The sequence below is a fragment of the Rhinoderma darwinii genome, unplaced genomic scaffold (genome assembly GCF_050947455.1).
Source record: "Rhinoderma darwinii isolate aRhiDar2 unplaced genomic scaffold, aRhiDar2.hap1 Scaffold_739, whole genome shotgun sequence".
NCBI classification, from domain to species: Eukaryota; Metazoa; Chordata; class Amphibia; order Anura; family Rhinodermatidae; genus Rhinoderma; species Rhinoderma darwinii.
Genome location: NW_027464301.1, coordinates 123,318 through 146,560, shown reverse-complemented (window position 1 = coordinate 146,560; position 23,243 = coordinate 123,318). Strand labels below are relative to the sequence as shown.

The following is a 23,243-nucleotide window of genomic DNA, read 5'->3' as shown; positions in this document are numbered from 1 at the left end:
ACCTGGTGTTATAACCACAGTATCACTGCGCCTGATTGGCCAGCAAACTAGTCTGACCTAAACCCCATAGAGAACCTACCGGGTATTGTCAAGAGGAAGATGAGACACCAGACACAACAATGCCGACAAGCTGAAGATCACTATCAAAGCAACCTGGGCTTCCATAACAGCTCAGCAGTGCCACAGGCTGATCGCCCCCATGCCACGCCGCATTGATAACACCTCAGCAGTGCCACTGGCTGATCGCCTCCATGCCACGCCGCATTAATACCACCTCAGCAGTGCCACCGGCTGATCGCCTCCATGCCACGCCGCATTGATAACACCTCAGCAGTGCCACAGGCTGATCGCCTCCATGCCACGCCGCATTAATACCACCTCAGCAGTGCCACAGGCTGATCACCTCCATGCCATGCCGCATTAATACCACCTCAGCAGTGCCACAGGCTGATCACCTCCATGCCACGCCGCATTGATAACACCTCAGCAGTGCCACAGTCTGATCACCTCCATGCCACGCCGCATTGATAACACCTCAGCAGTGCCACATGCTGATCGCCTCCATGCCACGCCGCATTGATAACACCTCAGCAGTGCCACCGGCTGATCGCCTCCATGCAACGCCGCATTGATAACACCTCAGCAGTGCCACAGGCTGATCGCCCCCATGCCACATTGATAACACCTCAGCAGTGCCACAGGCTGATCGCCCCCATGCCATGCCGCATTGATAACACCTCAGCAGTGCACAGGCTGATCGCCTCCATGCCACGCCGCATTGATAACACCTCAGCAGTGCCACCGGCTGATCGCCTCCATGCCTCGCCGCATTAATACCACCTCAGCAGTGCCACATGCTGATCGCCTCCATGCCACGCCGCATTAATACCACCTCAGCAGTGCCACAGTGTGATCGCCTCCATGCCACACCGCATTAATACCACCTCAGCAGTGCCACAGGCTGATCGCCTCCATGCCACGCCGCATTGATAACAGCTCAGCAGTGCCACAGGCTGATCGCCTCCATGCCACGCCGCATTAATACCACCTCAGCAGTGCCACAGTGTGATCGCCTCCATGCCACACCGCATTAATACCACCTCAGCAGTGCCACAGGCTGATCGCCTCCATGCCACGCCGCATTGATAACAGCTCAGCAGTGCCACAGGCTGATCGCCTCCATGCCACGCTGCATTAATACCACCTCAGCAGTGCCACATGCTGATCGCCTCCATGCCACGCCGCATTGATGCAGAAATTCATGCAAAAGGAGCCCCGACCAACTATTGAGTGCTTATACTGGACATAGTTCTCAGTAGGCCAACATTTTGGTATGAAGTTATTTTTCAAATTGGGATTATATAATATTCTAATTTTCTGACAGACTAAATTTTGGGTTTTCATGAACTGTTCCCATAATCATCAACATTAAAAGAAAAAACAATGCTGGGAATAGATCCCTCTGTGTGTAATGAATCTATAGAATATATGGAGTTTCAATTTTTGAATTGAATTACTGAAATAAATTAACTTTTTGATGATATTCTAATTCTTTAAAAAGGGCACAGTGAGGAGCTCATCAGTCATTCAGTATACCATGAGAATATTATAACAGATATTTTTATTTTATTTTTTTATTTCACAAAAAACAAAATACAACAACTAATGCTATTTAACTTATTTTAGTCCCCCTAGAGGACTTGAACCACCGATCATTGAATCACTTGCATGATATACTGCAATACTAATGTATTGCAGTAATTCATGATCCGGACAGTCTCGCTCGCACGCATCTCGCTCTCGTGCGCTTTTTTTTAGTTCAAACTTCCTTGGATGATTCATTTCTTATATATCTTCATAGTGGCCAGAGCTGGGCTGGGCTTTTATTTGCTTTTTTTGCAAAATTCCCTGCATATACAAAGACTTAACTAGTGAACCGGAGGTTTAAGCTGGCTGCCCAAAATATCAGGCAGCTGAATGTAGGGTGCCTGGCAGTCGGACTGATGGGGACCCTAGAGAGAAGGCTGTAGTAGTTTTCATTTCTGTGTTTTCAAAGAGAGGCACAGTCTGTATTGGCCCCGGTAGTAGTGAACGATCATATGATCGCCAGGAAGTCAGTAAGATTTGTTCCGGAACAATATGGTATGCTTTCAGGAGTCACTGCAGTTATCCCCAATGTTACACTTGTGTGAGAGATTTATCAAATTCATGAGTCCGTGAATATGGTGAACACGGCAAAATACATTCAGCGCAACTCGCTAGGTCTGAGCTGACCGGTCATCTTTACCGCGAGTCCTTATTAATATTGGTCACCCAAATTTTAAATAATGTGGTATGACCTTTGGCGTCCGGTGAATCCTTCAGACATGCACAAGCTATTTAGGACCAAATTACATCTATGGATCAGACCTATGACCAAACGGCAGAAGTAAAACAGACCAAGACAGCAGTAGCTTAAAATGTTTAATTTATAAAAACAGAACTTAAAAATATTACAATTAGCTAAAAACGCACTGCAATCCAAGACAGCATGCTAAATAAAAGACATGAGCTCCGTCAGCAGAGGGGACTGTTACTGTTCATATGTAGAGTGGTGCAGGCCCCCTGCTGGTGAGCTGGAGTAATGCCGATTGTGCTCAGCAGAAAAAGAGTTTTCTTTATACCTTATATCAAATGCCCTGAAGGAAAAAGGAAGGGAAATGACTTTATCATGATACTACTATACATCATAATGGAACGTGAGAAGAACACCTGCGTCAATAACCTAATTTAAAAAGGGTTCTCCCAATCCTTAAATTCTTGTCAATCAGATGTTGGGATTCATAGGCGGTCACTATTGAATTGAAGCTTCTAAATCCACCGAATGATGAAATTACACCCCCCCCCATAGTTCCACCCAATTCTATCAAGTTGGGGGTGCACAAGTGCAGCCAGCTATCCGGCAGAAGATGGGGACTGTGGCATGCTCATTCTCGCTATTGGTGAGGGTCAAACCCCATTTGATCACTTTTTGACTTAAAGCAAACAACAAATGTCTGAAAAAGAATGATAATATATCGAATAAAGAACGAGACAGAAATAAGACCAGGGTGTCTATAGAAACAAAACGGTGGTTTTGTGGCTTTTAAATCTACTATCTTCTATTCTAGACAAATATACATGGTAACCGTGATCTCAAATCCTATAACGTATAATACCGCTGTGTAGTTAAGAGGTAAAAGTGACATTTTCGGAGCTGTGTTGTACCGCCTCTATAAACAACCATTAATCTTACACGCTCTCGCAGGGAACGTGCCAGTGGTGCTCTAAACAACCATTAATAATCGACTTATTGCCAAACAGAATATTGTAAAGCCATCCATAGCAGAAAGGCCTGCAGAAGAAACCTGAGGAGTATGAGCGGTTGTATAAGTAAGTGCACCCTGTAGACAGCAATACAGGACCGCAACGTGTAAAGCAGCGCAGAAGGCGCAGCAAAGTAGCCGTGACTGCACATATGTCCATGGATAGGACCGTGCAGCCAATACTAGCCTGTAAGTCAGTGGATATGTACACCGTCTATTCACAGTGATCCTCAGACATCACAAAATAAAACCCAAGCACTAAATCGCATGATCCTCAGGATTCCGTAGTCCCCGCTGCTGATGCGGTCTGGACTAGACGTCCCTGAACAGTGGTGTGGTTTTCTGCAGTCTCTGCACCAGGACGGCATTCTGCAGCCGAGCTTCCTGAATGGTGACCGTCTCATCCAAAAGGTCCCGCAACGGGAAGGAGGTCGCCAGCGTGAAGGGGATCTTCTCTGATTTACAAGGGATGCGCTCTACAAAATTCCTGATATCGCTGATCCTGAAGAAAGAAAGGAGAGGTATGTACAAGAAATCAGTAACTCACATGTCATATGCATATAAAAGGACACTTATTACTGAAACTACAAGTTACAATATTGGGCGTTAGTTTCCTTGTAAACCTTGCTTTACGTCCACACATGCTCAGAGTGAAGATATTTAAAAGCCCAACAAGTAATATGGAGGGCAAGTTTCAAAAATTGCTACTTTGTTTTATATATAAATCATGTAGATAACATGGTAAAAAAAATATTAATATATATATATATATCTATCTAGGCCCCCTGCTGGACAGATCTAGTACTGCTACATCCAGATGCCACACTGGTCCCCAGCTGTGTGGATTGCCATAGATACCCTGCGGTATGACTTATGCATTGGCTGCAATAACACCTCCACGTGGGCAATACTGCAGATCTATCCTAACCCCCTGAACACTGATATTATAGCAAATGTGCAGTGTTTGGTATCTATCTGCAAGTGACAAAGTTCTATGCCTTATACATGGAGAATCCCTTCGATCACTGCTGACTGACAAAAGTTATTTTAAAGGAGTTTTCCCACGAGGGACATTTTTGACATATATACAGGATATGTCATAACTGTCAGATAGTTGCGGGTCCCAGAGGTAGGACCCACATCTATCTCTAGAATGGGGCCCCCTAAACCCGTTCTAACTTTGTGCTCTGGCTGATTTCGGACCACGAAGGTGAAAACCGCGTAGCTTAGTTCCATAAGTCCCATACAACTGAATGGTAGTTACGAAAAAGCATAGCTGAGCTGTTTCCGTAACTCCCGACCATGTAATCAGGAAGTGGCCGGGAGTCAGCCGGAGCACAGATTGGTAGAACGGGGCTTAAGGGGCCCTATTCTAGAGAAAGGTGCGGGTTCCAGAGGTGGGACCCACATCCATCTTAAATTTATGACCTATCCTGTGGATAGGTCAAATGTCCCTCGTGGGGAAAACCCCTTTAAGTCCAGATTCACTCGAAGTAGCACAAACTCTGACTTAAAAATCTGCTGTTTTTCACATCAGAGTTGTACCCGTTTTTTACAGATCCCCATAGACTTGAGTCTATCGAGGGATCCGTAAAAACTGAAGAATAGGACACGTTCTATTTATCAATGGACCCTTCACAGCGACCGTGTGAATGGCCCCATTGAAATACACGAATCCGTGAGACGGCCGTATTCTCCATTCGTGTGAATAAGCCCTAAAGGGGTTTACCCACAACGGACATTTATCACCAATCCAGTCAATGTCTACAGTGCCGATGGAAACCGCTGAGGGCTGAACTGGGCCGTTTCCATTGGGTCCATAGACATTGAATGGAGCAGCAGCGCATATGGGTGACCGCTGCTCCATTCAAAACCCTCCTCCCTATGATCGTCCAGTGATTAGGAATGACTGTCGGGACCCCTGTTCTACTGATCGGTGGGGGGTCCTAGTGGTGTTCACACAATTATCACCTATCGTGTGGATAAGGGATGAATCTGCTTAGTGGGAAAACCGGTTTAATAAGGCATGAACCCTTTCATTGCCAAGGACGTATGTAATATGTTATGACTTTAAACGACTGCGGAATATAAGGTATAGCACTTAGATGGTTTCATATTAAAGCCCAGAATCGTAGCTTTCAAAACGGCACCACAATCCAGGGACAATATTGGCGGTGCTACGCTCGTTGGAAATCAGGTAGCGGGATAAAAGTTTTACTTCCCAGTGTTGTGTAAGGGAGGGAGAATCTGCAAGTGAGGGCCGGAAGAAAGATCACAGCCGGGGGGCGTGGCCAGCTGCTGATGTGAGAGGACGTGTGTGGCGATAGCTCCGGGCCAGCATCCTGTCTAAAATCCTCCTGACTGTGCTGTAATCCTTGAAATTAGCCAAAATTCCTTACCAGCTGCGTAGGAAGGGAAGGATATCTTCCAGGAAAAAGATGAGCCCGCCTAAAGCGATGGACGCGGCGGAAAAGCTGAAATCATATGCCCGCGTGGTGATCCAAGATGGCGCCGGCGGGAGTTCTTCTGTGCAGGCCGCAGCTGTGGCTGGGACATCCAACCATGCTCCCTCGGAACAGGATGCAGGAATCACGCTGCAAGAGGCATCGGATAAGCTGCTGACAGCCATCCTCGAGACACGGACGACTCTGACGGCTAAGATTAATGAGGTGAGAGTGGACGTGGGCCTATTGAGACAGGATTTGCAAAATGTGCGGGAGAGAGTCACGGAGACGGAGGGCAGGATATCCACCTTGGAAGATCTTACTGCTACCATGCCAGCGGCTATTCAAGATTTGCCCCGTAAAGTCGATCTGTGGCGCCAGAAAGCCGACGATTTGGAAAATAGATCGCGTCGCAACAATCTCCGCATTGTGGGATTGCCGGAGAGGGCAGAGGGGCAGAGGCCTGGAGAATTTGTGGAAAGATGGCTGAAGGAGATGTTTCCAGCTGCCTCCTTCTCGTTAGCATATGCGGTGGAAAGGGCACACAGGGTTCCAGCACGGTTACCAGTTCCAGGTGCTCCCCCAAGACCACTGCTTGCCCGGATGTTGAATTGCAAAGATCGGGACACGGTTCTGTTGGAAGCTCGGAAGGCCGGAGGGATTAGATTTGAAAATGCATCTGTGTCCATATATCCGGACTTTTCTCCTGATTTGCAGCGACAAAGGGCGTCATATGTCCCTATCAAGCGCCGACTCCGGGACATGCAGATTCCATATTCGATGGCCTATCCGGCTAGATTGCGGTTTTCCAGGAGGTAGACTCTGTGGATCATTTACCGAGGGGGATTTCGGATCACAGTCCGGTCTTACTGACATTGAAAAAGCCACAGGTAGGCAGAAGGGGTATGGGTAAAATTCACCCGTTTTGGCTTCAGCTAGTTCAACAAAACGATCGTATACCGGATCAGCTATCAATATTTATAGAAGCACATGCGCAGATGGAAAATCGGTCGCTGGTGTGGGATACCCTGAAAGCCTATTTGAGGGGATGTCTCCGATCCTCCATATCCTATGTAAAACGTGCTTCCGCCCTGCATGAAGAGGAATTAGCATATAAATGTTCACAGGCGGAAGGGGCATTTGTTCAGGATCCCACACCAGCTAACCGAAATGCTTGGCTGGACTTGGGTAGACAGTATCTAAAAGTCCTGAGGGATAAGACTTTCCGTAGTCTATTCTTTAGTAAACAATCTCATTTTGAATTGGGCAATCAATCGGGTAAAATTCTGGCTCATATGGTGCGGAACAGTTCTAGATCCCCCCCGGTGATGGGTATAGTGGGGCCTGGCGATAGAATCTACACTTCCTCGAGGGATGTTCTCGAACAATTCACACAGTTCTATGATCAGTTGTATGCTTCAAAAATAGATTATAGGAGGGAGGAGATGGAGAAGTATTTAGATGGAATATCGTTTCCTACGTTGTCAGCCGAGCGGGTGGCAATGCTTGATGCTCCATTTACGGTAGACGAGATCTTGGAGGGAATGGTGTCTATGGCCAAGGGGAAAGCCTCAGGGCCGGATGGTATCCCCCTTGAGGTATATCTACAGTATGGGGAGCTGCTAGCCCCCCAATTGCTGGCCCTGTTTGAGCATAGCTATCGGAGCTCTACTCTTCCGGAATCCATGTGTGACGCCACCATTATTGTATTGCTGAAACCAGGCAAAAATCCAGATGAATGTGGGTCATATAGACCGATCTCACTACTGACAGTGGATTACAAAATTTTGACTAAAATGCTAGCTAATAGGTTATGTAATGTGATAAAGGAGATGATTCACCCAGACCAGTGTGGCTTTATACCCGGCAAGTCCACCTCAGAGAATATTCGACGGGTACAGGTGGTGGCGCAGATTGGATGGGAGGAGCAGCAGGACTGGGCGGTGGCATCTTTGGATGCGGCCAAGGCATTTGACTTGGTAGAATGGCCTTATTTGCTGGCAGTGCTGCGAAGATTTGGGTTTGGGGATAGATTCATTAATTGGGTCTCCTTGCTATATAAATCTCCGCGAGCGCTGGTGTTGGTGAACGGGGTCCTGTCCCCTTCCTTTGGCCTCCATAGGGGCACGAGGCAGGGGTGCCCACTTTCGCCACTTCTTTTCGCAATGGCCATTGAATTACTGGCTCTGAACATTAGGAGGGATCACGCATATATGGGAATTAGAATAGGGGACAGAGAGGACCGGATAGGATTATATGCGGATGACATGGTGTTGTTTATGGCAAACCCCAATGCCACCCTTCCCAGGGCCATATCCCTCATTAACGCTTTTGGAAGGTATTCCGGGTTACTAATTAATTGGGCCAAATCGTATTTGATGCCTTTGAGGCAGGATAACTGTGGATGGGACACCCAGTTCTGCGGACTGTCAGTACAACCAGAGTTCAAATATTTGGGGATTAATATTGCTAGGGATAGCTCTAGATCGTATGGGTTAAATGTAGCGCCCTTGGTCGCGTACCTAAGGGATAAAATTCAGGTGTGGAAAGGTCTGCCACTGTCAGTGGCAGGACGCGTGAATCTATTAAAAATGATAGTACTGCCAACGTTTTTGTATGTGTTGGAGCATGTGGATGTGTTGGTGCCTAAAAGGTTCTTTAAAATAATAAACTCGCTATTCACGCCGTTTGTATGGGGGGGGGGGGAGATCTAAACTCAAGCTGTCGATTCTACAGAGGTCTAAAGATGAGGCCGGAGCTGCGTTACCGGATGTTTTTCTATATTATTTGGCGGGTCAGCTCAGATACTTGACTTCTTGGGTCTCCCCCCCCCCCACCCCTAACGACCAATGCTGAGTGTCATCTAGCCAGGGTGTTGGGCTTGAAAACCCTTTGGCCGATATTGGAGCCGCATGATTTTAGACACCGCTCCCTGTTACCCTTGCATTAGTTGGCCAGACGAGTTTGGCAACAGGCTAAAGAGCTCTTGGGGGTTGTGGGGGTGGTGGTGGAGAACCCGCTGTGGGACAATCCGAGTTTTTCACATTTGCACGGGATGGTGGGAAAACGTTACTGGTCCTCTAGAGGGGTAGTTGCTTTGTCACAGTTACTAACGGAAGACGGGACGGTCATGACGGTGAGTGAGATTCGGGCAGCATTCAATATACCACCGGGGGATGAATTATATTGCATACAACTCCATCATGCTCTATTAGCACAATTTCCACTGAACTCCGTGAGGTATTCTAGCTGTGATTTGGTGGTGAGGTTGAGCACGCCGTCTACACGTGGAGCCATTTCTCAAATTTATTCTTTTCTACTGGAGGCTAAAATGCGAGTGGAGCCCCTGGTGGCGGAGGATAAGTGGCGTGCACTAATTCCACAACTCACAGCGGAGGAATGGAGAGAGGCTCAGGGTTCCCATTTGCTGGTTTCACCAGCGGCAAACAATAAATTAGTGCAACTGTTCATTATCCACCAATGTTATTTGACACCCATAAGACTATATCGTATGGGAAGAATGGCGTCCTCACAATGTCATAGGTGCGGAGAGACACGGGCTGATTTTATTCACCTAATGTGGGGCTGTCACTGGATTCTTAGCTTTTGGGAGGAGGTGGTTGCAGTATTGACAGCAGTATTGGGGAGGACGATACCTTGCAGGCCGGAGGTGTGTCTGCTGGGACTGCTCAATGAGGAACAATGGTCGATATATGAGAGGACTTTCCTCAGAGAAACACTATTCATGGCAAGAAAGGCGGTGGCCATGAGATGGATGGCGGATAGGGCCCCGACAGTAGCGCAATGGCGTAAATTAGTCAATGACATACTTCCATTTGAGAAAATAGTGTATAAACACCGGGGGAAACCGGCTAAATTTGATTTGATCTGGAATGGGTGGTGCTCATCGAACCTCAGTCACTGTACAGTCCAAGGGCTATCAGCTGCTCTGATTCAAGCTGGGGGCGGGAGCGGGTAAAGGAGTCGGGAGGAGGACACTTCCAGGTGCTTCGCTTTAGGCCATACGAGGAGGATGTGCGCGTTAGGGTAGAATATCGAACTGGGGGCATATTAATACTATAGTGATGTACAAGATTAAAAGTTTTGATAGAATGTTTGATTGATCTGTATTATGTATATGTGGTCTGCGAACCACGGTTTAATACCATGGGTACCTGTGAGTATCCCTTCTGTATGTAATGATGTTTCTGACATATGTACTATTGAGTGTATAATGTTATCCTGATGTATGTGATGGTTTGACTCTGACAGTTCCTTTTAATAAAACGAGTTTAAAAAAAAAAAAAAGAAAGATCACAGCCCGTTACTGTCATCTCCTCCCGGTCCAGCATGAATGCTTTGTATGTAGTGTTTTCTATATTTTACTAGACTTTAACGTAACATCTGGCCGCTGTGTTTTTGACCCAAAAGAAAAAGCAGTAGAAAAATGGGAAAAACGCAAACCGCTGTGGGTCTGATGGACTCATTAACACCTTATTCAAAAGAAAGGTGTCAGTTTTGCGTGCTTAAAAAAACAGAGCGTTTTTCTTGCGTTGCAGTTCTGTGTGACATCCGTGTACGCATTTTTTTTACGCACGTACGTCATCCATATGTCACACGTTTCGTACGTCAGCAAAATAAACAGAAGGCGGTGGCTTTTTCTCATCATTTCTTCAGCAACTGTTGCGTGAATCACGCACAGCACATGTATGACGTCCGTGTGCTGTCCATTTTTTTCACGCACCCATTGACTTCAACGGATGCGTGATGCGCAAAAAACACACAACAGGACATGCAGTGAGTTTCACGCAGAAGACACATGAAAAACACTGAATGGCCCCATTGAATTGCATAGGTTCGTGACATTCGTTGTGTTAACGCGCGTAATACGGACGTGAAATACACTTGTGTATAATAATTTATGCTGTGGAATCGCTGATCTGTTGAAGGGTTTCTCGATAGAATTCATTTGAGTGGTAAAACCTGCAACAAAGTCCTATGTACTGCGACTTATCCCGTGGAAACGCTGCGATTCAGCCACAAAAATCGCAAATGAAAACAAAATAAATTTGTATTTAATTTGAATCTAATAAATAAAGCTCATACTTACCCCCCTGCAGTAGTACTAGCAAGGCGATCCTCTTCTGAGCGCAGCCATTCATCCTGGCATGACGTTCCATCCCATGTGACTGCTGCAACAGTCACATGGACTATAGCATCACAGGAGGCTGGGCTATGCTCAGAAGATAGAGAGAGAGTTAAGTCGCCATGACTATGGGTGTGTACGTTTATTCATTTTTTTTTTTACTGCTGCAGGATTTCCGCAGCTAACATGGGGCCTGAAAAACCGCAACACAATTTGGCGTGGCTTTTCGGATGGAATTCCTAGCGGCAACCAGGGTGTATACGCTGTGTAGTTTTACGCACTGACACCGCTATATGCAGGTCCTAGAGGTGGGACGCGCACCTATCTCTATAGGACCCAGTCCTATCTTCTGCCGTTGGGCTCCAGCCACTGATGAGGTGGTCAGGTTTTTCCTAGAAACAGCCAAGCACATTTTGCTGCGCTGTTTCCTGAACTCCTGTAGGAGTGAGTGGAAATTAAGTGAATAGGTGCGGGTCCCAGAGCTGGGGGTATGCAATAAATAAGTATATACCAAGTCTCCACCTGGATGTGGCCACCTTGTAACGTGAAACGGCGGTTAGGAGGAACCACTTTCTCCCGACATGTGAAGGTCCTACCTCTGGAACACTGCCAAAGTTACAGCTTTACTTTAAATGTAATAATATTAATTAAATTGCATGTACACATCTTCAGGGTGAGGTCTTGTATTAAAAATTCCCTTTAGTATGTAACGCCGCCTATTCATGGGCAGTTGATGTTACACACACACACACACACACACACACACACACACACACACACACACGTAATAAAACGGCATTTCTGCATTACCTGTGTGTAGTGTTACATTTCTGAACGATCCTCTTGCCATCAGCGAGCCAGATCTTGACGTTGGTCAGAGGCTCCCCAGCCTTCAGCTCAACACTCGGGAGACTTTGTTCACCTCCATCCTCCAAACCATTTGCTTTGGTAATGACTTTTGGGGTTGCACTGAGAGAAGAAAAGTAAAGACCTCAGAATAGATTCACTTTCTTTCCAGACTTCTCTATGATATCACTTTATGCACCGATCAGACAATTAAATATTGATTGACCAGCTGATCTAATACAGTGACACGACTGCGCCAATTACAGTAGTGTCAGGAGTTATAACAGGTTAATAGGGCTTCCCCAGTCCATGTTTGCCTAGATGTACATAACATAGGATAAAGTCAACCCTACAGTAAAGTAATACGTTTTTAAAGGATTTAAAAAAAAATAAAAAATGACCAGAAAATTAAAAACCACAAACTTGCGAACAAACTTCCAAATACAAAACATTACGGCCGGAGATAAATTGTGGTCATGTGACCGTGCAAGAAACCATGGATGTGGTTAAATCATTAGAAGTACATCTGCCCATGTCCTAAACACACATATGACCTCCTTAAAGAGGCTCTGTCACCACATTATAAGTGGCCTATATTGTACATGATGGGATCGGCGCTGTAATGTAGATTACAGCAGTGTTTTTTATTTAGAAAAACGATTATTTTTGACGGAGTTATGACTCATTTTAGATTTATGCTAATGAGTTTCTTAATGGACAACTGGGCGTGTTTTACTTTTTGACCAAGCTGGCGTTGTGGAGAGAAGTGTATGACGCTGACCAATCAGTGACCAATCAGCGTCATACACTTCTCTCCATTCATTTACACTGCAGATAGCGATATATCTATATCTCTATGTGCAGCCACAAACACACTATAACGTTACTGCAGTGTCCTGACAATGAATATTCATTACCTCCAGCCAGGACATCATGTCTATTCAGAATCCTGTCACTTCTGTAGCGTCTGATATTTACGATGTAACCTGTCATTTAAAACGAGATTACGCTTGCCTTGCTGTAAATATCAGAGACGCTACAGAAGTGTCAGGATTGTGACTAGACATGACGTCCTGGCTGGAGGTAATGTATATTCATTGTCAGGACACTGCAGTAACGTGTGTGTGTGTGTGTGTGTGTGTCTGCACATAGCGATATAGCTATGTGCTGTGTAAATGAATGGGGAGAAGTGTATGACGCGGATTGGTCACTGATTGGTCAGCGTCATAGACTTCTCTCCATAATGCCCACTAGGTCAAAAAGTAAAACACGCCCAGTTGTCCATTAAGCAACTCATTAGAATAAAGCTAAAAGCGGTCATAACGCCGTCAAAAATGATCGTTTTTCTAAAAAAAACACTGATGTAATCTACATTACAGCGCCGATCACATCATGTACATGATAGGCCACTTATAATGTGGTGACAGAGCCTCTTTAAAGAGGTTGTTCCAAGATCATATGTTCTATCCTAGCCACAGAATAGGTGATAACACGCTGATCGGCGAAGGTCCGACCGTGGCACCTCCACCGATCATGAGAATGGAGGTCCCATTTCTTCGAATGAATGGAGCGGCAGGTCGAGCATGAACCCAGCTGCTCCATTCTCTATGGCACTTCAGGAAATAGTCGAGCACTGTACTCCATCACTGACAGTCCCAGTTAGTGGATGGAGCAGCAGTGCATATGCTTAACCTGCAGCTTCATTGATTCGGAGGAACGGGAACCCCAATCTCATGAGTGGTCGGTCCCCCACCGAGCGGCATGTTATCACCTATGTAGTGGTTAGAGGATAATATTTACGCTTGTGACAACCCCTTTAATGTCTAACCACCATGGATGATAAAGTCACAGCAGTCATGTGCACTATGAACGATCCCCATAGACAGAAGTACACAGGGCCTTGTACAATCCTCACCTTCCCAGGCGGTGACCCTCTCCGGAGAACGGGTCCACATGCTTCTTTCTTATAAAGTAATGTTCACTTTTTCGGTCTTCAACATTAACTGACAATTCTTTCTTTGCAAACGTCTTGTGCAACTCTGGTGGGAGCTCCCTGATAAAAGAAGAATATAAGACATCAATTCACCTTGTGTGACGCCAAGGTAACAAACCAAAGACATAAAATGTGTATAGCATATTACATAATCCATGGAGCCCAATGTAACGATATATGTACAGCAGGGTATGGACGATGTGATCTCATGTCACCACAAATCAATAACCCACTGTTCAAGATCTCTCCTGCCTTCTCTTCTTACTGCGGAGTTTCTCCGAAAATGTTCCAAAACTCATACTAGAACTTTGTTTTCTAATAATTTTCCTGATTGGTTATTTTTGCTCAGTCTTCTGCTTCTAGCCTGAAGAAATCAAACCTAATACTGCAGTTGTGTGCTGGAAACAAGTGCCAGATTATCAAACTATCCTTTATCGGATGCCGGATCAAGAAAGTCACTGTATATGGATTAGGCTTTATTTACATACGCCCGGAGGAGCCGGTTAGGCGTTACGCGGCACGACTGGACACCACTACGCAAGGTCTGATCTCTGAGCACTGTATTAGGCTGCACTTACCCTTTCCTCATGGAGTCCATGAATTGACGATTTGCAGCATCTGTATAGTCCCTGAGCTGGCCGTCATTGATTGTAAACCCATTCTTCCACATCTTGATGATAACCTCTGCCTGAAAAGAGAAAAACCACCAAGTTAAGCAAACAAATACCCCAGTAGGCCATGTTCACACTTTCAGGATTCTGTCGAGATTTAGGCATGGATTCGGAGTCTAAACACTGACCGAAACCACGTACATTCTGCCAGCAATACATGTGAATGGGGTATATTATATATTTTACAATCTACAAAAGGCTCGTCATTGACACGGATTAGCTATATTGATTTACAATAGGGCTATAATTTATGTGCGGACCTAATGGGCAATCCACAGTAATACGTTTTGAAGACGTGTAATTTTTAAAGAAATAGTCACCATTCTAGGTAGTGCTCTGTGCAAGAAAAAGCGAGAAAAATCCCAGTATACATTACAGCTAATAAGCGGAAGACATAGCCCCACAATGACCTAGAGATGCACGATGCATAGAAACTTCGATAATGTTTTCGATACTCTGCATCCCCAAACTGTTCGATACCATTATTTCATGTATTTCGATACTTGGCTGTGCGGCCGCCCAGCTCAGTATAGTAACACATGAATGTATGAGAGCGGGGCTGCGGATGTGTGATACAGTCATTGCCCCGCTCCTGAGTCCTGATAACAAGTGCGCGGGGTCAGGATGATGCGATGCGGCCGGCGCTGCACTAATGAGCGCCGGCACTGAAACAGAACATGGCGGGCGCACCGCAAAACACCCCATGTTCTGTCCTCAGTGCCTGAACCGCCGCTCATTAGTGCAGCGCCGGCCGCATCACCTCATGCTGACCGCGCACGCACTTCCTGTCAGGAGCGGGGCAATGGCTGTATTACACAGCCACAGTCCCACTGGCGGAGATCAGAGAAACCTCTAATCTCCGCCGTTATTCCCGTGAATGCTGCGATCACAGCGGACTGCAGTATTCAGGGGAAAATGCGAAGGGGGGATGCCCCTTGGATCGCGTCACAGGAATTCCTATCAGTATCAGCTAATGTACTGTAATATAGATATATACCGGTACATTACTATCAGTATATAGATATATGCCAGTACATTAAAGTTTAAAAAATAAAGTAAAAACAAAGTAATGTTAAATAAAAATATTTTAATGTTTATTGTAAAAAATGTGTGTATAAGTCTCATTAAATAAAATACACATATTCAGTATTGGCGCGGCCGTAATAACCTGCACAACAATTTTCTCATCATTTATGATGTGTACGCTGTAAAAAAATAAAATAAAAACTGCTTTCTATCACTTATTGTGGGGCTCGAGGTGCGATGATGAATTTACCCTCCATGTGCCTCAGATTAATAGTAATTAACCCCATCATGTACCTTACATATTAACCCATTATGACTGAGACACATGATGGGGTTAATTACTATTAATGGGAGGCACGTGGAGGTTAAATTCATCATCACACCTCGCGCCTCACATCAGAAAATTGAACTTTTTTTTATATTTTTATTTTTTTATTATTGTTGACAAAGTATCGAATTGGTATTGAAATCGCAATACTAAACGAAGTATCGGTATTGAAGTCCACATTCTGGTATCGTGACATCCCTACAATGACATAACATACCTAATCTTCCGGTGAAGCGTTAATGACGCCTGCGTCTCCTGCTTCTTCAAACAAGCTGTTCACAAAGGAGTCGCACCGTTTCCTCTCGCTGCTCCTCCCCCTCATCCTGAAAACTCTGGAACAATACAAATAAAACAGAACCGTGATTTAGACGGGTAGCACAATAAACGCAGAATGTTCGCAGTTGTCAACCAACAGAGCAGAATAAAACGTGCGCCCTAATCCGGGCTGTGGTGGTCCCCAAGGAATGACAATTCTTATTTAAAAATGAAATTTTTTTATGTATGCCAAAAACACGGCAGCTGTAGAAAATAGAACCGCTGTCCTCCTATACTGCGCGGTATACTTTATTTTACTGGATGCCTCCGATTGTCAACGACAGTATGCCATACAGAAAAAACAAAACAAAAAAACGGGGTATGCCAACACATAAATCCCAAAAGGAGCCTCTTTTGGTACATATCGATCAATGGGGTCCTATTGATACATTTGGCGTACGATACGTCAAACCTACACTGCAATCTTACCCACTGCCAGGAAATCTCCTTCCGCAATAGTGAATTACGGCTAGTAGTCATCATCCAATCATTGTCAGGTTATTATATAAGTGGCATCCATTTATAAGAGCATTCAGGAGAATGACATGAATCATGCCATAACATTGTCACGATTGTATGACGGCCAGAACGAGTCACCGAATATCACTGCATCACATAAGTGAAACTCTATGAAGGAACTCCCCGTACCGGTCTTGAGGCTTCATGGCGTCAGTTTTGTCGGCTTCTCTCATCTTTGCAACGCTTCATCCTTCTGCACATGAGAAAAATTGGAATAATAAGTTAGACCATGTTCACACAGCGCTCACACGCTTATTCCCAATACACCATGCCCTAATCCATTACTGTGGAAAGCAGGAGAAAATGGGGAGAAAGCGGAGGCTGAAAAGTTTATTGATGTGCACAATAATGTAAAAGTGAATACCCAACTAAAAAAATAGATTTTATTTTTCTGCAGACTGTCTCCCCGTGTCGCACAGGTTCTAGGTTCTAGCAATTCAGGCAGCAGGAGAAACATATAATATATACAATATCACACAGACAAAACGTAGATCCCCCACCAGTCGCACCTCGATCCTAATATTGGCCATAAATGGATATTCCTGGAAACCCTGTCGTTTGTCTTGCTCGGTTCACCATGGAGCGCTGTGATCTAGGATGGATTTAGGCTGCATTCACACTAACAAGTTTCCCATCCGTGTACTGCGGTTTTAAGAACTGGCTGCACACAAGTCAATGGGGCTATTCACACACATCCGTTCTGGTGTCCATAGTGAGAAGTTCCCAGCGTGTCCTATTCTAGGCCATTTTTACAGACTTGCCAGTTGGGGCTTATTCACACAAGCGCGCACAAATTGCGATTGCAAAAAACAGACCATTTTTCCTGCATATGACGGTCGGTGTGTCATTTTTTCTCTCCTCTGTAAGCCCTTCCCGGTTTAACCTTTTCCCTGCATTTCTTTAGCAAGCGATCCAGACGGTACATGGATGTGTGCGGTCTGTTTGTATCACGCACCCATAGACCATAACTGGAGATTCTGAGCTGCAAAACGGATTTGTGCAAATAAGGCCTTAGGCCAAATGCACATGACGCATATTGGGTGCGAATTTGCCGCAGCGTAATACAGTACCAGCAAAGTAAGTGAGAATTCAAGAAATCTCATTGACACGTTACGGTTTTTTTTTTGCATGTGAAAAAACCTGCGGTGCGTATTTTAAAATCCGCCGTATGACCTTATCTTGCATTTCCCCTTGTGAATTGGGTCTGTCTAGCTTTAAATAAGCCTATCAAAATCAGCAGCATAAAAACACCTATGTCCGCATCAAATTGTAAAAACCGCACCCAAAAACGAATTTAAAAAACCGCACTATTAGGTGATTTTACTTGCGGAATTACCTGCAGATTTTCTGAACCAAATTCCACAACCTGTGCATTTAGCCTTAAAGCCTATGGGTGCGTGAAAAAAACAAAAACGGGCAGCATGCAAACTCCCGTCTGCCGGCTATTTTTCACCGGTTAGTTGCGAAAGAAACGAAGGGGGTAAAAAAAAAAAAATGAAACCAGGAATAGCTGGCAGAGGAGAAACACTGGTCACACGCAGAAACCACATTGACGACTGCGCTATGGATTCCGTCGAAAAAACGGAAACCTGTCGGAACGGTGACAAATGGAAACCATTAGCAATTTTTCCATCACCAATGATATCAATGGTGATGGAAAACGGAAGCTATGGTTTCCGTTTGACTTTCCGTTGCGTGGTTCCAAAACGGATTCCTCCGACAGAAGCCCTGAACGTAAGGCGAACGCTGATGTGAAGCGGCTCTTGGGTTTGCACTGTGCGGCTTCGTTTCCGATCGGCTTTCCTCGTAGTGGTGTACGTGCTCAATAGAAAGTCTATGAGTCCATACACCGCTCGCTCAGCTTTCCGAGGACAGACGATCAGAAACGAAGCGGCACATCATTCACCCGAGCGTTTCTGCTGCTTTGTTTTAGCGATCGGTCTCCGTGCTCAAACCCCCACCAATCAACTCTTCTGACATGTCAACATTTTTTTTTTTAAAGTCTAGTTACCCTTTCAAAATATTGCACTACAATTGTACATTTCTCAGCTACAAATCTCAACTACCTGTCACTGCCACCAAGCGGCAATCTTAACCCAGCTCCTTCTCAGGTCATGAGTCATCTCTAGAGCCGGAGATAAGTAGCTGTATCCAATAACCCCACCACTGATCTCCACTACTTATGCACACAATTGAAAACAATATTTTTTGTATCAGTGTGATCCGTGCAACTTTGTAATTCCATTTTATTAAAAAAAATATTTAACTTTTTTGAGATACAGCTGCTTTGTATCCTGTATACAGAGCAGCTGTATCTATCGCTGAAACCTGTATCAGTCAGCTCAGCGGGACTGACTGGTTCTGTGACAGCGGGTCCTGTGCGTGTCCGACACACAGGATCCACCTGTTATTGATCACATCTAATTATGAACGTGGATGTGATCGATTAGAGCTCGATGCTGCGTGTATCCCGCTGACGCTGAACCAGTCAGTGCGGCGGGTCTTTAACCAGTCAGTGCCGCTGACCTGACAGATTGATGTCTCCGTGCACTATACAGCTGCTCTGTATACAGAATACAAAGCAGCTGTATCTCAAAGTAAAAATAATTGGAAATAAAACATAATTACAAAGTTGCACCAATCACACCAATACACAATTTTATTTAAAAAAATAAATATATATATATATGCAGGTACTGGGAAAGTTAGAGCTTCCCGATGGCTGTGTAAACGACATGACAATTATATACAAGTGACAGACGGCAAGAAAATGCGGAATTACAGGACATGAGTCACTAAGATTACATGAGGATCCAGTGACATCTATATATACAAAGACTGGAGAACCGGGCATATGGCATGTACACTGTCCTAGATAACGCTGCCTGAATGTACCCATAATTATACAGATTGCCAGCCTGGTATATAAACTGCAGGTAATACTCATGGCAGCGGGCCTGGCAGTTGTACAGAATGAGATACAATATGCTCCAGGTCAGTCCTGCCTGTGGGCACATTCCCCCTTTCTATGCTTCACCTTTGATTAAAGGGGTTCTCCGGGACTTCATTGATGGTATATTGTGGATTGGCAGCGACCCCAGAGGTCAGATCCCGACTGATCAAACATTAAAGGCCTATGCAGAGGATAAGCCATCAATGTTACAGTCCCAGAGAAACAGACACTTTTTTTTTTTTTTTTAAATAAATGTACATTACAAACAGCAGACAAAACTCTACATGACTTGGATCCCGCGGACTGACAGGATCAGCAAACAATATCTGGTCTATGAGGAGAGAGTCCAACTGTCCCCCACTACCACCTTTTGGGGAAACAGGCTGAATTTCAAAACAACATTGTTTTTTCGGAGATAAGCGGCATCAGACGTGTTTGGAAGTCACGAAAGTTGCGCCATGCATAGAAACAAGCTATATATCCAGTGAGACAGCCCCTATGGATACGACGTCAGGACCGAAGATTATTCTCCCATAGGATCGCCTAAAAACGACCAGCGCCCTCGCTGCAGTGGTCATGGAGGTTGCCGGAACTTTCACACTCCTGCACCTCGCCAGTGACAATATAAGACAGCGCTGAGACAAGTAACTAAAAGTCAGAAGTGTATGTGAATGGCGATTATGTAACCTCGCATCACGTATTATATCTTCATGACTTATTTGCAGTGAATTTATTCCTTCCGCCATCGTCACATTCCCAATGTCTGTCTGATCAATGATATAGCTTAACCTGTCAAACATCTGCTGCGTCTAAACCCCATGTACAATCCTTCACAGTCCCCATAACAACGTATGGAGACCTCCCGGCTCTTCCTCCACATCTGCCGTTGGTTTTCAACATGCCCGATCCTTTTGTTCTCAGGGTGGATAAGCGGCATCAGAGGTGTCCGGCAGTGGAACATTCCCCTCTCCGCACTCAGAATACATGCACGCTTGGCGAACACAGAATGCATGTGTATGGTGGGGGGGGGGGGGTCGGAGGAATTGATTTTGGTCACACAAAAATTTGGCTGACAGCTATGTAATGTGTATGACCAGTATAAGACCACGTTCAGGGTATGTTCACACGATGAGAGGCATTTACGTGTGAAAAGACAGACTGTTAACAGCTGCCTCGTTTCACATGTAAATGCTCCTCCTCGCATTTTGAGAGCCGTCTGAGACGCTCGTATATCTTGAGCTGTTCTTCATTGAGTTCAATGAAGAACAGCTCAAATTACGTGGCAAATAAGTGCCCTGCACTTCTTTGCCGAGGCAGTCCATTTACGCGTCGTCGTTTGACAGCTGTCAAACGACGACGCGTAGATTACAGGTCGTCTGCACAATACATCGGCAAACCCATTCAAATGAATGGGCAGATGTTTGCCGACGTATTGTAGCCCTATTTTCAGGCGTAAAAGGAGGCATAATACGCCTCGTTTACGCCTGAAAATAGGTCGTGTGAACCCAGCCTCACACTGCACAGATATGTATATGGATATTTTTTTATTTTTTTTTTGTTTGGAAAACCAATTGCAGAAATCCACAACTCAGATTTCTACCAGGAAGCAGATCCGCACGCAGATTACCCCATTGTAATCATTGGAGCTATTCCATCTTCAGCACAGACCCTGTGGCAATAGATTTTAAAATCTGCAGCATTATTCCTTCATTATTCAGTGTGAATATTTTCCTGTGAGTGTGAATAGAACACGGAATTTAGGCTACATTCACACCTGCGTCAGTGTGTTCCGTAGTTCTGCTTCACAAGAGGAACAACAAGGAAATAACGGAAGCAACGGTTCCGTTGCACAAGGGACGCCGCCGCCGCCGGCCGACAGAACCCATTTACTTTAACAGGTTCCTTCGGTTTTCCATTGGGGTACCCGTGATTATAAAAAGCGTAGAATGCGCTATTGTTTCCGGTAATCTTGGCCGGATCTGCGACGGAGGCCCCTGAGAACCCAAAGTAGATGTGAACGAGGCCTAACATACATTTCTGATAAACGTCAGAATACGGGAGTGGAATCCATGCCTCAAATCCTAAACGCGTGAGCACGGCCTAAAGCTTCCTCCCGTGTCCCAGTCCACCTCTAACCTCACTCAGAGGACACAGGCGGAGTTGTAAAGCTTCATATGATATATGGTATACCAGTTTAGAGACCTATATTCAGCAGAAGATTATCTACAGAGGGCTACGTATAAACATAATTCCCAACGCATATCGCAACGACAACACGTTCACTCAGGGTTGGGAACAGCTATTAACTGAAAGCTCTTTACGTATGCTACATTACCTGCTTGATTTCGAAAAAAGAGACTTCGGCAAGATAAGTGCACAGTTAGAAAAATAAATCAGTGATATACAAACATTCAATACCGAGCCAGACTTTGCGGATTGCGAAATTAGATTACAAAAAAACATAGAACATTTACAAAAAGAAATCAAAGAAAGAAAACACCGCAAGTATATAAAGGGACCGTAGAGATTTCGATACCGGCCAGGCATACACCTACCGTATTCGCAATCCTCCTCTCCAGAATCGTACCTATAGACATGAAAATATCTCTGAATCAGACGTCTCTGGTACTGACGAACCCAAACCACCTTCTGCTGACAATAGACTAGGAGCCAAACGTAAAATTAAAATGAATAAATATAACCCCTCTAAGAGAACATACACCATTACCAACAAAACCAATACAACATGCTCTGGTTACAGTGGACAACAAACGATCACCTCCATGCCCTTCTCAGTGTCTTCCTTCACACGTTCTTCATCCTCATCCAAGACGACAAATATGCCATCAACACTAAATATACCAACAACTCCATCCCAGATGGGGATCAATGCAGATGTCACAGGGAAAAACACTACTACTACAGCGAATACAGGCTCTTTCCTAACAGGCCCTCCAAATGCGTTTCCTTTTTTAGGAATACACCAAACACCCTGGAACGAGACAAAATAACCAAAGTAGGCAATCAAACCTCTGACAATATGCAAATTTGCAATCTGTCGTCCGTCCAGCTGAGCTCACATCAGAAAACACTCTAGAGGATCTAGCCAATGAAAATGAATATAGAGTTAACACAGCCACAGGCCCCTTCTCATCACTACGACCTAAATCACACATGACTCCCTCCTTCACGCAGTTTGCACATATCGATATTTTCGTCAAACTGGTTAGTGCGGAACTCCAAAAACTTATAACACAAAAGTATGGAATTAGGAACAACTTGAGTCCAATGGAACAGATCGCCTTAGAAGCACTCTGCAAAAATAACGAGATCGTACTGAAATCATCTGACAAAGGTGGCAATATTGTCATCCTAAACAGAGATGACTACACGTCCATGGTTTATAGGTTACTAGACGACACAACAACCTATACCATTCTAGAGAAGAACCCCACGGAGTCCTTTCTTTTAGAACTTGACCTCCTTCTCAACAAGGCCAAATCTAAAGAACTAATCACTCAGGATGAATATAAATTTATGTTTAATGCCAAACCTACCTTATCCACCTTCAATGCAGTACCCAAGATCCATAAGAACACCAGGCCCGTCCCCGGTAGACCCATTGTATCGGGCAATGACAATCTCACTCAAGGAATAA

The 23,243-nt window shown here is 44.9% G+C and overlaps 1 protein-coding gene across 1 annotated transcript in view; it reads right to left on the bottom strand.

The window, feature by feature from the left end:
* Positions 1–22,761, bottom strand: part of LOC142730027 (uncharacterized) — a 119,894-nt gene extending 97,133 nt beyond the window's left edge. Inside the window, exons 1-6 of the mRNA XM_075849338.1 lie at positions 22,666–22,761; positions 22,365–22,577; positions 16,092–16,130; positions 14,352–14,461; positions 13,696–13,833; positions 11,745–11,903 (exon numbers count right to left, since the gene is read on the bottom strand). Of these exons, the coding sequence (XP_075705453.1) occupies positions 11,745–11,903; positions 13,696–13,833; positions 14,352–14,461; positions 16,092–16,130; positions 22,365–22,577; positions 22,666–22,761 (755 nt within the window). The remainder of the gene's footprint in view (positions 1–11,744; positions 11,904–13,695; positions 13,834–14,351; positions 14,462–16,091; positions 16,131–22,364; positions 22,578–22,665) is intronic.
* Between the last annotated feature and the right edge of the window lie 482 nt (positions 22,762–23,243).